Source organism: Oncorhynchus kisutch, linkage group LG29, assembly GCF_002021735.2.
Source record: "Oncorhynchus kisutch isolate 150728-3 linkage group LG29, Okis_V2, whole genome shotgun sequence".
Classification (NCBI taxonomy): domain Eukaryota; kingdom Metazoa; phylum Chordata; class Actinopteri; order Salmoniformes; family Salmonidae; genus Oncorhynchus; species Oncorhynchus kisutch.
This window is the reverse complement of record NC_034202.2, coordinates 31555099-31573447: the sequence shown is the minus strand read 5'-3', so window position 1 is coordinate 31573447 and position 18349 is coordinate 31555099. Positions and strand designations below refer to the sequence as shown.

The window sequence follows — 18349 nt, the reverse complement described above, 5'->3', positions numbered from 1 at the left end:
GTTCTGAACCAGCTCCTTATTGAGAGGAATAATACCTACTGTCTGGTTCTGAACCAGCTCCTTATTGAGAGGAATGATACCTACTGCCTGGTCCTTAACCAGCTCCTTAATGAGAGGAGTGGTACCTACTTCCTGCTTCTGAACCAGCTCCTTATTGAGAGGTGTGGTACCTACTGTCTGGTCCTGAACCAGTTCCTTATTGAGAGGAGTGGTACCTACTGCCTGGTTCTTAACCAGCTCCTAATTGAGAGGAGTGGTACCTACTGCCTGGTTCTGAACCAGCTCCTTATTGAGCGGAGTGGTACCTTCTGCCTGGTTCTGAACCAGCTCCTTATTGAGCGGAGTGGTACCTACTGTCTGGTACTGAACCAGCTCCTTATTGAGAGGTGTGGTACCTACTTCCTGGTTCTGAACCAGCTCCTTATTGAGAGGTGTGGTACCTACTGCCTGGTTCTTAACCAGCTCCTTATTGAGAAGTGTGTCACCTGCTCTATCAACACTTCAACAGGAGTGCTGGGAGTCAACAGGTCGGCGCCACCGCCTGAGAAAACCAGCCATCTCCAGACATAACAAAACCATAATAGAGAAAAGGCCTCTGTGTGCCAACTCTTCACACCCAAGCCAGAGGTACCAACAGACAGAAAGACTGAATGCAGTTGACCTCTGCACACGACCTCTAAGAGTCTTCTCTCTCAGACCACCGATGAAACATTACTCTGACAGCGACACAGCCCAGAGACAGTCATTTGGCTGATTTCCAAAAGGGACGGTTAGACTCTGAGACAGTCATATGAGGTCATGTTAATGTACCCAGCGAGAACACGCAGTCTGGCTTACAGTGCTAACTACAACTCCAGAGCACACTACAGCTGACGAGAGAGCACTACACAGAGTATACGCTCATATTTGTTTCTCTTTCAATAAATGCTAATGAGTTGTTAAGAGGAAAGGAACATGTTTGAAATGAAGTAGCACTTACCAGAGTGTTGGCTGCTATGTATCCCTGTGCTGACTTGTCTGAAAGAGAAAGGAATCAGACATCTCATTCTCTTACATTAACAACACACTGACAGTTATATATAACCAAAAGAACAACACACTGACAGTTAAATATAACCAAGATGACAACACACTGACAGTTAAATATAACCAAGATGACAACACACTGACAGTTAAATATAACCAAGATGACAACACACTGACAGTTAAATATAACCAAGATGACAACACACTGACAGTTAAATATAACCAAGATGACAACACACTGACAGTTAAATATAACCAAGATGACAACACACTGACAGTTAAATATAACCAAGATGACAACACACTGACAGTTAAATATAACCAAGATGACAACACACTGACAGTTAAATATAACCAAGATGACAACACACTGACAGTTAAATATAACCAAGATGACAACACACTGACAGTTAAATATAACCAAGATGACAACACACTGACAGTTAAATATAACCAAGATGACAACACACTGACAGTTAAATATAACCAAGATGACAACACACTGACAGTTAAATATAACCAAGATGACATCACACTGACAGTTAAATATAACCAAGATGACATCACACTGACAGTTAAATATAACCAAGATGACAACACACTGACAGTTAAATATAACCAAGATGACATCACACTGACAGTTAAATATAACCAAAAGAACAACACACTGACAATGAAATATAACCAAGATGACAACACACTGACAATAAAATATAAATAAGATGACACAGTTAAATATAACCAAGAGGACAACACACCTACAGTTAAATATAACCAAGACATGCAAAAGTGTGTGTGGTAGCTATGAGATCTGACCGCATGTACTGTAGACTCTTCAATAAATATTCAAAGCCTTTGCTCACCATAGCAGCATATTTTCGCTAACTCAATTATTCAGAAATGTAATGCAGAGAGATGATCTGAAACACAGACAGCAGCATCTGTGTTTGTGTGTTGTTACCTCCGGGGGTGAAGCTCATGTATTTCTGGTTGTTGACAGTCTCTTTGGAGTCGTAGAACTTGAGCACGTCCAGCACGGCCTGAGGGTTCTTCTTCTGCTCCAGCTTGGTGATGTTGGAGGTCTGAAGGAGCCGCGCCCACTGCTCTGGGATGCCCTGATTGAGAGAGGTCGCAGGTCATAGGTCAGAGGTCAGATCCACTCTGTGACTTCATAGCTACCACGGCACAAATGTTCATGTCTTGTTTATTTTTAACACGCAGTGGTAATATGGGCCATTTAAGGGTATACTCGAAACCTTCACTGTACACCTTCCTTGTCTGTGATGTACCGTATAACGCTGAAATGTATTTACTGGAACGTTGATCTGTCAAAGATGTACGTACAGTGAACTCCCCTGTAACAGCATCAAAGCCAACATGGATGGTGTGCTCAAAGTCTGAGGGCAGGGAGATCTCAGGGCGCTCCTTCTCCTTCTTCTTGTTCGCTGCACGGGAGAAAACAAAAAGAACATTCAGATCTAGTTCTGATACATAGTACACCGACATTTTCGACATTTCGAATCAGTGTCGTATTATTCCTGAGCAGAGATTAAAAATATTTTTAGAACAAGTATTGTCTTTACACGGATTTTATGTCTCTAGCAACTTTGATATAACTCTGATTGTTTCACTCTTTGCCGAGGGTGGAGCTAAATATACATACAATACCCCTTTCTCAAATTGCATAACTTAGAGAGGGCTCCTAACCCTCATAAAGGTGTGATGTTACTCTATCACTGATCAATGGGTTCCTTGTTGTCAATGGACCTCGTGAGCCAGTGGTGATGTCTAGGGACACAATTTTCCTGGAAACCCAAAACAACTCCAGGCCTTGTTTTTCCTGTTTAGGTCATGAGGTCAGGAGAAGCTCATGCAGGACTCTAGTTCTACATTAAAGTGTGATATGCAGCTGTCTGCTTACTCTTGTCTCCTCCAGGGAAGATGGAGCGCAGGCGGACCTTCTTGTTCTTCTCTTCAGGAGCCATTGGGAGAGGTTTGGAGCCGTGATTCACTGATGTAGAGTCTCGGGAACTACTGTTCATTCTCAAGGGAGGGGCTGGCGGTTTCTCTTCAATATCGACTCTATCGGACATCTTTAGTGACACTCACAATCTCCTAGGAAGAAAGAAAAACAAGAGAGAGGGAAGTTTAGCATGGTGCTATAATAATTTATTTTCTAAGAGAATCTTAGGATCAAACGGGAAAAGGAGAAGAGAGCCTTGCCTACAGGTCCACAACTCCCTCTGCACACTGCAGGCTGACAACACATCAACATCCATCAACGTCCAACATCCCATCAACATCCAACATACATCAGCATCCATCAACATCCAACATCCATCAATATCCATCAACATCCAACAACATCCATGAAAATCCATCAACATCCAGCCCCCATTTAGAGACGGATTTTCCATCTCAATAACTGAATCAAGAAATGTGAGGAACGTTGGTAGTGGTTTTGAACGTGAGTACAAATGCTGTAACACATATGAGTTGCCTTAGACTTCATCAGGAGTTCAACATGACGCCACAAGATAAAGCCTTTGAATGGCTGTCTCTCTCCCCCTCACTGTGTAATGTTTGCTGTCAGTAGAGGCATGAGCAGCTTCTAGCCAGCGGGTTTAAATCCCCATGGGTCACAAGAAGGGCTCTCTCTGTGCTCCAGGGGGGCACAATATCCATAATCTGTCTCTACATAAACCTACAATTTCCTGTCATAGTTTCACTCTCTGGTTCCTAATCTTTTTCTTGGAGGAAGGCCTCTGTGTTCAGAAACTACTCTGTGTAATGTTTCAGATCTGCTGTGTGTCAAAGAAAAAACAATCCAATCACAAGACTCACAGACTGGAAAACATCTAGCTATAAAACCATGTTTAAATCTAAATGACTACATTCAACAGAAGCTCTGCACTAAGTAGATTAAACATATTTGCTGAGATGCTGTTCCAATTGTCTGCCAAACTGATGGAGAGAAACTGACAAGAAAGTTTACAGTATATAGACTGCAGCCCATCGACTTACATTCATATAGGAGGAGATAAATCCACCAGTACACATCTGACTTCATCTGGCATCATCTGTAAACAGAATATCTAGTCCTCAGCATAGTGAAACCCTTGCATCTCTGATTGACACATATTCTCATGTAACATCATGAACTATTGCAGTTTGTACTGTATTTTGTAGCCTATTTATAGTATTCTGCCTGTGTAACATGATAATCCGAGATTCAGCCCAGCCTCAGTTCAGACAGACACTCCCAGATATAGAAACACTGACATTCAAACCAATCAATGTTTATGACACTACATGTTTCAGGAACATAGCTCACAATTCCGGTGTCTGTTACATTGTGTTCCATTACACTATGCTGCATGTTACATTGTGTTCCATTATACTATGGCGTCTGTAACATTGTGTTCCATTACACTATGGTGTATGTTACATTGTGTTCCATTACACTATGGTGCCTGTTACATTGTGTTCCATTACACTATGGTGCCTGTTACATTGTGTTCCGTTACACTATGGTGTCTGTAACATTGTGTTCCATTACACTATGGTGTATGTTACATTGTGTTCCATTACACTATGGTGCCTGTTACATTGTGTTCCATTACACTATGGTGTATGCTACATCGTGTTCCATTACACTATGGTGTCTGTTACATTGTGTTCCATTACACTATGGTGTCTGTTACATTGTGTTCCATTACACTATGGTGTCTGTTACATTGTGTTCCATTACACTATGGTGTCTGTTACATTGTGTTCCATTACACTATGGTGTCTGTTACGTTGTGTTCCATTACACTATGATGTCGGTTACATTGTGTTCCATTACACTATGGTGTCTGTTACATTTCACAAAACATTCTCTCAGGCATCTTTGTCCTAAATGTTAATATTTGAGGCATTTGGGCCAGCGATTTATAATGTGTGTTCAAGGCATGTCTCCTCGGCTACAGTTAGGATAGGGTCCAGTTAGGGTAGTGCCCAGTAAGGGTAGGGACCAGTAAGGGTAGGGACCAGTTAGGGTAGTGACCAGTTAGGGTAGTGGCCAGTTAGGGTAGTGGCCAGTTAGGGTAGGAAACAGTTAGGGTAGTGAGCAGTAAGGGTAGGGAACAGTTAGGGTAGTGCCCAGTAAGGGTAGGGAACAGTTAGGGTAGTGCCCAGTAAGGGTTGTGCCCAGTAAGGGTAGGGACCAGTTAGGGTAGGGAAGAGTTAGGGTAGTGAGCAGTAAGTGTAGTGCCCAGTAAGGGTAGGGAACAGTTAGGGTAGGGACCAGTAAGGGTAGTGCCCAGTAAGGGTAGGAAACAGTTAGGGTAGTGCCCAGTAAGGGTAGTGCCCAGTAAGGGTCGGGCCCAGGAGGGTAGTGCCCAGTAAGGGCAGGGAGCAGTTAGGGTAGTGAGCAGTAATGGTAGTGCCCAGTAAGGGTAGGAAACAGTTAGGGTAGTGACCAGTAAGGGTAGTGCCCAGTAAGGGTAGGGGCCAGTTAGGATAGTGACCAGTAAGGGTAGGGTCCAGTTAGGGTAGTAACCAGTAAGGGTTGTGCCCAGTAAGGGTAGGGTCCAGGAGGGTAGTGCCCAGTAACGGTAGGGAGCAGTTAGGGTAGTGAGCAGTAAGGGTAGTGCCCAGTAAGGGTAGGGGCCAGTTAGGGTAGTGACCAGTAAGGGTATTGCCCAGTAAGGGTAGTGCCCAGTAAGGGTAGTGACCAGTAAGGGTAGTGCCCAGTAAGGGTAGTGACCGTTAAGGGTAGTGCCCAGTTAGGATAGTGACCAGTTAGGATAGTGACCAGTTAGGGTAGGGTCCAGTTAGGGTAGTACCCAGTAAGGGTAGGGACCAGTAAGTGTAGTGCCCTGTAAGGGTAGGGACCAGGTTAGGGTAGTGACCAGTTAGGGTAGTGCCCAGTAAGGGTAGTGCCCAGTAAGAGTAGTGCCCAGTAAGGGTAGGGACCAGTAAGGGTAGTGACAAGTTAGGGTAGGGTCCAGTTAGGGTAGTGCCCAGTAAGGGTAGTGCCCAGTAAGGGTAGGGACCAGGTTAGGGTAGGGACCAGGTTAGGGTAGGGACCAGGTTAGGGCAGGGACCAGTTTGGGCAGGGACCAGGTTAGGGCAGGGCCCAGTAAGGAGCTAACAGGTTAGGGCAGGGACCAGGTTAGGGCAGGGGCCAGGTTAGGGTAGGGACCAGGTTAGGGCAGGGACCTGGTTAGGGCAGGGACCAGGTTAGTGCAGGGCCCAGTAAGGAGCTAACAGGTTAGGGCAGGGACCAGGTTAGGGTAAGGACCAGGTTAGGGCAGGGACCAGGTTAGGGCAGGGACCAGGTTAGGGCAGGGACCAGGTTAGGGCAGGGACCAGTAAGGAGCTAACAGGTTAGGGCAGGGACCAGGTTAGGGCAGGGACCAGGTTAGGGCAGGGCCCAGTAAGGAGCTAACAGGTTAGGGCAGGGACCAGGTTAGGGCAGGGACCAGGTTAGGGCAGGGGCCAGGTTAGGGCAGGGCCCAGTAAGGAGCTAACAGGTTAGGGCAGTAATATAATATGAAGCAGAGGTTCTTGTTTTTCTCTGCTGCTCTGTTCCATTATTATTCCAGCTGCAGGCTTTAGGGAGCCCTCTCCTGGAGCACCAGGACCAGGGTAATATAATGAGATTGACAAGAGCATGCTCTGCATAGGAAATAGTGGTCCCTGTAGGAATAGAAGCAGCATACAGAACAGTGAGCCAGACCTGTAGCTTGCAGTAATGCAGCCCCCGAGTTAGGGATTTCAACATCATCAGGAACATTGGCCTATTTTAGGTAATGTGGAGAGGGGACTCAGATGAATGTAGGGAAAGTCATGAAGATGGGTAAGTCATCTGAAAGGCTCAGAGAGGATAAATGTGGTTAAGTGAAGGTTAGGGTCAACCCTGTGCACTACAGATTAAGATGATGAGAAAACAGCAACAGATTACAGTAATTCCCTCCAATGTAAACTAGTAAAAGTCAATGAAGAGCATCCTTCAAAATGACAGCACATTTTTCTCAGGCTGCGAGCTACTGATCCATTTGGTGCTGGAATTGTGCTATTGATGTCAAAATGCTTTGTTTGACTGTGAAATCACAACAGGGATAGAGAGATAGAGAGAGAGAGAGCTGGGGTCCCCTCTTTCATCCTCAATCCCTCCATCCTCCATCTTAGGATCTTTTCATAGCCTTGCCCTGAGGCCCATCATGTGATGTAGTCTCTGAATCAGGGCCTGGCACACAGCCTCTCAGACTGGACACCTATATTAGTGGACAAAGACCAGCAGGCAGCACAGGATTTACTCCCGGACCATGGGAAATCTCTCATATATAGAGGTAGAAGGAGCCTTTGAGACATCAAATATCTGTGTGTGTGTGTTTTTGGTTTTACTATAGTTGGACCAGAGGTCCTCACAAGGATAGTAAAACAAGATGAATTCGGTGAGGGCTAGAGTTAGAATTAGCGTCAGGGTTTGGTTAAGGGTTAGGGTTAGGGAAAATAGGATTTTGAATTGGAATCAATTGTTTGGTCCCCACAACGATAGTAAACAAACGTTTGTGTGTGTTAGCGTGTGTATATATGTGTTGATTAGAAGCCTATATGTAAGGTGTTTATGGAGAGTTTGTTACATCCTCAGGCCTCAGCATGGAACATGTATGTTTTCAGTGATAATACACTAAAGTAGCCGTGTCCCTGGAGGACTGAAACAGTCAACACAAAGCTTCCTCCTGCACTTGTTTAGGTATTGGTGAGTTTTTCTGGATATAGAGTGAGATGTCATTAGATTCACTTTGACTACAGGAGGGTCTGTCTACCGTCCTGCAGTCTGGTTATCCTGCACACCATCAGAGAATAGCTTAGAGTAATGCTAAAATACTCGAATTAAGCTTTGACTACAGGAGGGTCTGTCCACCGCCCTGCAGGCTGGTTATCCTGCACACCATCAGAGAATAGCTTAGAGTAATGCTAAAATACTCGAATTAAGCTTTGACTACAGGAGGGTCTGTCCACCGCCCTGCAGTCTGGTTATCCTGCACACCATCAGAGAATAGCTTAGAGTAATGCTAAAATACTCGAATTAAGCTTTGACTACAGGAGGGTCTGTCCACCGCCCTGCAGTCTGGTTATCCTGCACACCATCAGAGAATAGCTTAGAGTAATGCTAAAATACTCGAATTAAGCTTTGACTACAGGAGGGTCTGTCTACCGCCCTGCAGTCTGGTTATCCTGCACACCATCAGAGAATAGCTTAGAGTAATGCTAAAATACTCGAATTAAGCTTTGACTACAGGAGGGTCTGTCTACCGCCCTGCAGTCTGGTTATCCTGCACACCATCAGAGAATAGCTTAGAGTAATGCTAAAATACTCGAATTAAGCTTTGACTACAGGAGGGTCTGTCTACCGCCCTGCAGTCTGGTTATCCTGCACACCATCAGAGAATAGCTTAGAGTAATGCTAAAATACTCGAATTAAGCTTTGACTACAGGAGGGTCTGTCCACCGCCCTGCAGTCTGGTTATCCTGCACACCATCAGAGAATAGCTTAGAGTAATGCTAAAATACTCGAATTAAGCTTTGACTACAGGAGGGTCTGTCCACCGCCCTGCAGTCTGGTTATCCTGCACACCATCAGAGAATAGCTTAGAGTAATGCTAAAATACTCGAATTAAGCTTTGACTACAGGAGGGTCTGTCCACCGCCCTGCAGTCTGGTTATCCTGCACACCATCAGAGAATAGCTTAGAGTAATGCTAAAATACTCGAATTAAGCTTTGACTACAGGAGGGTCTGTCTACCGCCCTGCAGTCTGGTTATCCTGCACACCATCAGAGAATAGCTTAGAGTAATGCTAAAATACTCGAATTAAGCTTTGACTACAGGAGGGTCTGTCCACCGCCCTGCAGTCTGGTTATCCTGCACACCATCAGAGAATAGCTTAGAGTAATGCTAAAATACTCGAATTAAGCTTTGACTACAGGAGGGTCTGTCTACCGCCCTGCAGTCTGGTTATCCTGCACACCATCAGAGAATAGCTTAGAGTAATGCTAAAATACTCGAATTAAGCTTTGACTACAGGAGGGTCTGTCTACCGCCCTGCAGTCTGGTTGTCCTGCACACCATCAGAGAATAGCTTAGAGTAATGCTAAAAAGGACTACTTTTAACAAGTACTTTTTTTACAATCATTTACAAAAATAAACTTAGTGAAAGAACTGTGCAGAGACAAACTTAAGTAACGGAATTACAGTAGCAGTTTAATATCTGCTCTGAATTAAGAGTGAAAGATGTCTGCAGAAAGAATAGGGTTTCAGCTATGACATGACATGTACTGTGCTACATTTAGCATGATTTGATATGTTTTAACAAACCTTTTCTATTTGTGTACTTATGTATTGTATATATGGTTTTTTTGTGATGTGGTTTTCATACAAGCCCTTTGGCTTCCAACCCCACCTGCACACTGCTATTTTTATTGATTTGTTTTGGTGCAAATAAATTCAACTTAAACTTAAGCTTAAACATATCACCGTGAGTTTGAACAAATCTATTTTGGTTATTCAAATACAGTAAAGGGAAGTGGATTCACATCCGGTAACGGAATTACAGTAACGGAATTACATCATAGGCTCTGATCTGTATTACATAATTATGCATTTCATTATCCTCATATTTCACACGTTTGGACATCACAGCCCAGCACAGCAGAGCACAGTAGAGTAGAGTGCAGTACAATACAGCACAGCACAGCAGAGTAAAGTAGGGTAGAGTTCAGTACAGTGCAGTAGAGTTCAGTACATTACAGTAGAGTTCAGTACAGTACAGTAAAGTAGGGTATACTCAACTCTTCTCTACTATACTATACTCTACTTTACTGTACTGTATTGTACTGTACTAATGTGCTCTACTTAATGTACTGTACTGTGCTATCCACACTTGTGAAACATACATCTATGATACACTACATGACCAAAGGACACCTGCTCGTTGAACATCTCATTCAAAACTCATGAGCATTAATATGGAGTTGGTCCCCCCTTTGCTGCTATAACAGCCTCCACTCTTCTGGGAAGGCTTTCCACTAGATGTTGGAATGTTGCTGTGGGGACTTGCTTCCATTCAGCCACAAGATCATTAGTGAGGTCGGGCACTGATGTTGGACTATTAGGTCTGGCTCGCAGTCAGCGTTTCAATTCATCCCAAAGGTATTCGATGGGGTTGATTGAGGTCAGAGCTCTGTGCAGGCCAGTCAAGTTATTCTAAACCGATCTCGACAAACCATTTCTATGTGGACCTCGCTTTGTGCACAGGGGCATTGTCATGCTGAAACAGGAAAGGGCCTTCGTCAAAGTCTTGCCACAAAGTTGGAAGCACAGAATCGGCTAGAATGTCATTGTATGTAGTAGCGTCAAGATTTTCCTTCACTGGAACTAAGGGGCCTAGCCCGAACCATGAAAAACATCCCCAGACCATTATTCCTCCTCCACCAATCTTTACAGTTGCCACTATGCATTGGGGTAGGTAGCGTTCACCTGGAATCCGCCAAACCCCGAATCGACCATTGGACTGCCAGATGGTGAAGCGTGATTCATTCTCCAGAGTCCAATGGTTGAGAGCTTTACACCACTCCAGCTGACGCTTGGCATTGCTCATGGTGATCTTAGGCTTGTGTGTGGATCCTCGGCCATGGAAACCTATTTGATGAAGCTCCCGACTAACAGTTATTTTGCTGATGTTGCTTACAGAGGCAGTTTGGAACTCGGTACTGAGTGTTGCAACCGAGGACAGACGATGTTTACGCACTATACGTAAACAAATTTGACGAACTGACTTGTTGGAAAGGTGGCATCCTATGACGGTGCCACATTGAAAGTCACTGAGCTCTTCAGTAAGGTCATTCCACTGCCAGTATGTCTATGGAGATTGCATGGCTGTGTGCTCAATTTTATACAACTGTCAGCAACGGGTGTGGTTGAAATAGCCAAATCCACTTATTTGAAGGGGTTTCTACAACCTGATTGGAGTCCACCTGTGGTAAATTAAATTGATTGGACATGATATGGAAAGGCACACACCTGCCTATATAAGGTCTCAAGCCATGAGGTCGAAGCAATTGTCCGTAGATCTCTGGAGATACCTGAAAATAGCTGTGCAGTGACGCTCCCCATCCAACCTGACAGAGCTTGAGAGGATCTGAAGAGAAGAGTGGGAGAAAGTCCCTGAATACAGGTGTGCCATGCTTATAGCGTCATACCCAAGAAGGCTCGAGGCTGTAATCACTGCCAAATGTTCTTCAACAAAGTACTGAGTAAAGGGTCTGAATAGTTATGTAAATGTGACATTTTCAGTTTTATTTTATTATACATTTGAAAAAATTACTAAAAACCTGTCTTGCTTTGTCATTATGGGGTATTGTGTGTAGGTTGATGAGAAAAAAAATATTTAATCCATTTAAGAATGGGGCTCTAACGTAACAAAATGTGGAAAAAGTCAAGGGGTCTGAATACTTTCCGAATGCACTGTATATACATGTACAGTACCAGTCAAAGGTTTGGACACACCTACTCATTCCAGGGGTTTTCTTTATTTCTACTATTTTCTACATTGTAGAATAATAGTGAAGACATCAAAACTATGAAATAACACATATGGAATCATGTAGTAACCCCAAAAAAGTGTTAAATAAATCTAAATAGATTTTATATTTGAGATTCTTCAAAGTAGCCACCCTTTGCCTTGATGACAGCTTTGCTCACTCTTGGCATGCTCTCAACCAGCTTCATGAATAAGTTAACAGGTGTGCCTTGTTAAAAGTTAATTTGTGGAATTTCTTTCCTTCTTAATGCGTTTGAACCAATCAGTTGTGTTGTGACAAGGTAGGGTTGGTATATTTGCTAAAAGACCAAGTCCATATTATGGCAAGAACAGCTCAAATAGTCAAAGAGAAATGACAGGCCATCATTAATTAAATCAAATCAAATTGTATTGGTCACATACAAGTGATTCGCAGATGTTATTGCAGGTGTAGCGAAATGCTTGTGCTTCTAACTACGACAGTGCAGTAATATCTAACAAGTAATATCTAACAAACTACAGAACATATACCCAATACACACAAATCTAAGTAGGAAGACTATATACATATGGGCGAGCGATGTCAGAGTGGAACGGACTGACATTACTTTAAGACATGAAGGTTAGTCAATCCGGAAAACTTCTAGAATATTGCAAGTTTCTTCAAGTGCAGTCGCAAAAACCATCAAGAGCTATGATGAAACTGGCTCTCATGAGGACTGACACAGGAAAGGAAGACCCAGAGTTACCTCTGCTGCAGAGGAAACATTCTTTAGAGTTACCAGCCTCAGAAATTGGTCATTAACTGCACCTCAGATTGCAGCCCAAATAAATGCTTCACAGAGTTCAAGTAAAAGACTCATCTCAACATCAACTGTTCAGAGGAGACTGTGTGAATCAGGCCCTCATGGTCAAATTGCTGCAAAGAAATCACAACTAAAAGACACCAATAAAAGAAGAGATTTGCTTGGGCCAAGAAACACGAGCAGTGGAAATCTGTCCTTTGGTCTGATGAGTCCAAATTTGAGATTTTTGGTTCCAACCGCTGTGTCGTTGTGAAACACAGAGTAGGTGAACGGATGATCTCTGCCTGTTTGGTTCACACCGTGAAGCATGGAGGAGGAGGTGTGATGGTGTGGGGGTGCTTTGCTGTTGACACTGTCAGTAATTTATTTAGAATTCAAGGCATACTTAATCAGCATGGCTACCACAGCATTCTGCAGCGATATGCCATCCCATCTGGTTTGCTCTTAATGTGACTATCATTTGTTTTTCAACATGACAATGACCCAATGTATACCTCCTGTGTAAGGGCTACTGTTCCTAGGCCGTCATTGAAAATAAGAATTTGTTCTTAACTGACTTGCCTAGTTAAATAAAGGTAAAATAAAAAAATATTTAAAAAATTGACCAAGAAGCAGAGTGATGGATTGCCGCATCAGATGACCTGGCCTCCACAATCACCTGACCTCAACCCAATTGAGATGATTTGGGATTAGTTGGACCAAAGAGTGAAGGAAAAGCAGCCAACAAGTACTCAGCACATGTGGGAACTCCTTTAAGACTGTTGGAAAAGCATTCCAGGGGAAGCTGGTTGAGAGAATGCCAAGTGTGTGCAAAGCTGTCATCAAGGCAAAGGGTGGCTACTTTTGAAAAACACTTTTTTGGTTACTACATGATTCCATATGTGTTATTTCATAGTTTTGATGTCTTCACTACTCTTCAACAATGTAGAAAATAGTAAAAATAAAGAAAACTCCTGGAATGAGTAGGTGTGTCCATATGTGTTTACTGGTACTGTATGTATATAATTATACAAAACCCAGACCAGGCCAGATATGACCTTTACTGGTACTGTACTCACACGCATTTCGCTAAAATCACATTAACATCTGCTAACCATGTGTATGTGACAAATACAATTGGATTTGATTTGATTTGACCTTTACTGGTACTGTATGTATATATATAATTATACAAAACCGAGACGTGGGCCAGATATGACCTTTACTGGTACTGTATATATATAATTATACAAAACCCAGACGCAGGCCAGATATGACCTTTACTGGTACTGTATATATATAATTATACAAAACCCAGACGCGGGCCAGATATGACCTATACTGGTACTGCATGTATATAATTATACAAAACCCAGACACGGGCCAGATATGACCTTTACTGGTACTGTATGTATATAATTATACAAAACCCACATGCTGGCCAGATATGACCTTTACTGGTACTGTATATATATATATATATATAATTATACAAAACCCAGACGCGGGCCAGATATGACCTTTACTGGTACTGTATATACATAATTATACAAAACCCAGACGCAGGCCAGATATGACCTTTACTGGTACTGTATATATATAATTATACAAAACCCAGACGCGGGCCAGATATGACCTATACTGGTACTGCATGTATATAATTATACAAAACCCAGACACGGGCCAGATATGACCTTTACTGGTACTGTATGTATATAATTATACAAAACCCACATGCTGGCCAGATATGACCTTTACTGGTACTGTATATATATATATATATATAATTATACAAAACCCAGACGCGGGCCAGATATGACCTTTACTGGTACTGTATATACATAATTATACAAAACCCAGACGCAGGCCAGATATGACCTTTACTGGTACTGTATATATATAATTATACAAAACCCAGACGCGGGCCAGATATGACCTTTACTGGTACTGTATATATATATAATTATACAAAACCCAGACGTGGGCCAGATATGACCATTACTGGTACTGTATATATATAATTAGACAAAACCCAGACGCGGGCCAGATATGACCTTTACTGGTACTGTATGTATATATATAATTATAATTATACAAAACCCAGACGTGGGCCAGATATGACCTTTACTGGTACTGTATATAAATAATTATACAAAACCCAGACGCGGGCCAGATATGACCTTTACTGGTACTGTATATATATAATTAGACAAAACCCAGACGCAGGCCAGATATGACCTTTACTGGTACTGTATATATATAATAATACAAAACCCAGACGCGGGCCAGATATGACCTTTACTGGTACTGTATATATATATAATTAGACAAAACCCAGACGCGGGCCAGATATGACCTTTACTGGTACTGTATATATATAATTATACAAAACCCAGACGCGGGCCAGATATGACCTTTACTGGTACTGTATATATATAATTAGACAAAACCCAGACGCGGGCCAGATATGACCTTTACTGGTACTGTATGTATATATATAATTATAATTATACAAAACCCAGACGCAGGCCAGATATGACATGTATATATATAATTATACAAAACCCAGACGCGGGCCAGATATGACCTTTACTGGTACTGTATATATATAATTATACAAAACCCAGACACGGGCCAGATATGACCTTTACTGGTACTGTATGTATATAATTATACAAAACCCAGACGCGGGCCAGATATGACCTTTACTGGTACTGTATATACATAATTATACAAAACCCAGACGCGGGCCAGATATGACCTTTACTGGTACTGTATATATATAATTAGACAAAACCCAGACGCAGGCCAGATATGACCTTTACTGGTACTGTATGTATATATATAATTATACAAAACCCAGACGCAGGCCAGATATGACCTTTACTGGTACTGTATATATATATAATTAGACAAAACCCAGACGCAGGCCAGATATGACCTTTACTGGTACTGTATATATATAATTATACAAAACCCAGACGCAGGCCAGATATGACCTTTACTGGTACTGTATATATATAATTATACAAAACCCAGACGAGGGCCAGATATGACCTTTACTGGTACTGTATATATATAATTATACAAAACCCAGACGCAGGCCAGATATGACCTTTACTGGTACTGTATATATATAATAATACAAAACCCAGACACGGGCCAGATTTGACCTTTACTGGTACTGTATATATATAATAATACAAAACCCAGACACGGGCCAGATTTGACCTTTACTGGTACTGTATATATATAATAATACAAAACCCAGACACGGGCCAGATATGACCTTTACTGGTACTGTATATATATAATAATACAAAACCCAGACACGGGGAAGATATGACCTTTACTGGTACTGTATATATATAATTAGACAAAACCCAGACGAGGGCCAGATATGACCTTTACTGGTACTGTATATATATAATAATACAAAACCCAGACACGGGCCAGATATGACCTTTACTGGTACTGCATGTATATAATTATACAAAACCCAGACACGGGCCAGATATGACCTTTACTGGTACAGTATGTATGTATATATAATAATACAAAACCCAGACGTGGGCCAGATATGACCTTTACTGGTACTGTATATATATATAATTATACAAAACCCAGACGCGGGCCAGATATGACCTTTACTGGTACTGTATATATATAATAATACAAAACCCAGACACGGGCCAGATATGACCTTTACTGGTACTGCATGTATATAATTATACAAAACCCAGACACGGGCCAGATATGACCTTTACTGGTACTGTATATATATAATAATACAAAACCTAGACGCAGGCCAGATATGACCATTACTGGTACTGTATATATATAATTATACAAAACCCAGACGCGGGCCAGATATGACCTTTACTGGTACTGTATATATATATAATTATACAAAACCCAGACGCAGGCCAGATATGACCATTACTGGTACTGTATGTATATATATAATTATACAAAACCCAGACGCGGGCCAGATATGACCTTTACTGGTACTGTATATATATAGAATTATACAAAACCCAGACGCGGGCCAGATATGACCTTTACTGGTACTGTATGTATATAATTATACAAAACCCAGACGCGTGCCAGATCTGACCACTACAGTAAAAACACAGACCAATCAGGTCCCTATCTGGTTCGCAGACAAGGTGGAATGAATAATCAGTGCTTGCATCAACAAATCAGAGGATGTTCAGAGGTTTCAGCACGCAACTCATTTAAACAACACTTATGAATGCATCCCAGTATTCCTCCACAGAGACAGGACGACAGGGCTTCATCAATGGCACCTCTGACTCATGGTACTCTACAAGGAACACGTCATAAAGGCTACACCACTTTGAAGGCCATAGGGCATATTCATGAATTTGATGATTTATGTTAACAACCTCAGGCATTGGGCTCTGTAACATAAAGCAGACTCTATGATGCCATGAGTACTCTATCTATTCATCAGGGAACGTACAATTCACTATACTGTCAGCACTGGGAGCTAGAATCAATGCACTAGAAGTGAAAGGATACGTATATCAGTGGAGGCTGCTGTGGGGAGGACGGCCCATAATAATGTCTGGAGCGAAGATCATGGAATGGCATCAAACACATGCAAGCTATGTGTTTCATGTATTGGACACCATTCCACCAATTCCGCTCCAGCCATTACCATGAGCCTGTCCTCCATGAGCCACCAACCTCCTGTGCCGTCTATACAAAGTAAAAGCATGTGCATTGTTAGTTAACTATATCTCTGGAGTACATGCATGACGTCATCAGCAGGTTGACTGCAGGAAGTTCCCTTCCTTTCCCTCCCGCAAGGATGTGGTCCCCTGCTAGTCACCTGACTAATGGATGGCTCCAGGACTGCCGAGTGGTCAGACCACTAAAGATGGACGTTTCACGGGCGCCAAGATATTCCTTATCCTTCACTGTCTGTAGTATAAACACTGACCTATTTAGGGGCAGAGTCGCTCTGCAGACTGACAGGCAGGCAGACAGGCAGGCAGTGTACTCTTTGCTGTGTTAATTCACTGCCCCTAAAAGGAGCATCTCCTGTTTCTCTGAACCCATCCAACATGTTTTTAAATATACAGGGGCAAGCAACAAACAACTGTCTTTTTTCAATTGTTTTGTCTAAAATTACCCCATGATGCCCACTTAAGACCACAAGCTGTGAAAACAGGCAGAAAAGTAGAAATGGGGATGTGAGGAATTGAGCTGCTGAGCCTAACATGTCTTAAATTGGCCTTCTTCATCTTGCTCGGCCGGCCTAGCATCACGGTTGCCACATTAGAATATGACGTCTTGACAGAAATAATAATGTACATGTTGTCAAAAACCCCACAGAGAGTCAGCACACACACCAATGACTACTGTCTGCATGGTCCACCTAGTCTCAGAGATATTACTGGGGATGTTTTCACATTGCTCTTCCATAAACTATTAATATATCCATGAAGAGCATCTATTTTCACTGCTCTTTGGCGCTGATCAAACATTAATGCTGAATTTGCCTAGGAGGAGCTGTAGGAGGATTGTGATCTGGAGCCCATGCTGGCCCAGTGATGGGGATGGGGAGGGATGGCTGGAGGATTCTCACTGAGCAGGACAGGCCTCTAGATCTGGCTCAGGCTCATGGCTCTATGTAGCATGACCAGAGGGGGGGTGGTGAGGGGGTATTACTTTTTTATATTTTTTATTTGTTATTACCCCCCCCCAATTTCATGGTATCCAATTGGGAGTTAGAGTCTTGTCTCATCGCTGCAACTCCCATACGGACTCAGGAGAGGGGAAGATCGAGAGCCGTGTGTCCCCCGAAACACAACCCAACCACACTGCTTCTTAACACAATGCCCACTTATCCCTGAAGCCAGCCACACCAATGTGTAGGAAGAAACACCATACACCTGGCGACTGTGTGCACTGCACCTGGCCCACCAGAGGAGTTG

General features: G+C 42.7%; 1 protein-coding gene across 2 annotated transcripts in view; it reads right to left on the bottom strand.

The window, feature by feature from the left end:
* The window catches only part of LOC109873993 (serine/threonine-protein kinase PAK 3), a 77510-nt gene that overhangs the window by 40689 nt on the left and 18472 nt on the right, over positions 1–18349 (bottom strand). For both annotated transcript variants that reach the window (XM_020465730.2, XM_031809134.1), the window contains exons 2-5: positions 2948–3141; positions 2371–2471; positions 1988–2141; positions 980–1017 (exon numbers count right to left, since the gene is read on the bottom strand). In XM_020465730.2, the coding sequence (XP_020321319.2) occupies positions 980–1017; positions 1988–2141; positions 2371–2471; positions 2948–3119 (465 nt within the window). In that variant the 5' untranslated portion in view covers positions 3120–3141. The remainder of the gene's footprint in view (positions 1–979; positions 1018–1987; positions 2142–2370; positions 2472–2947; positions 3142–18349) is intronic.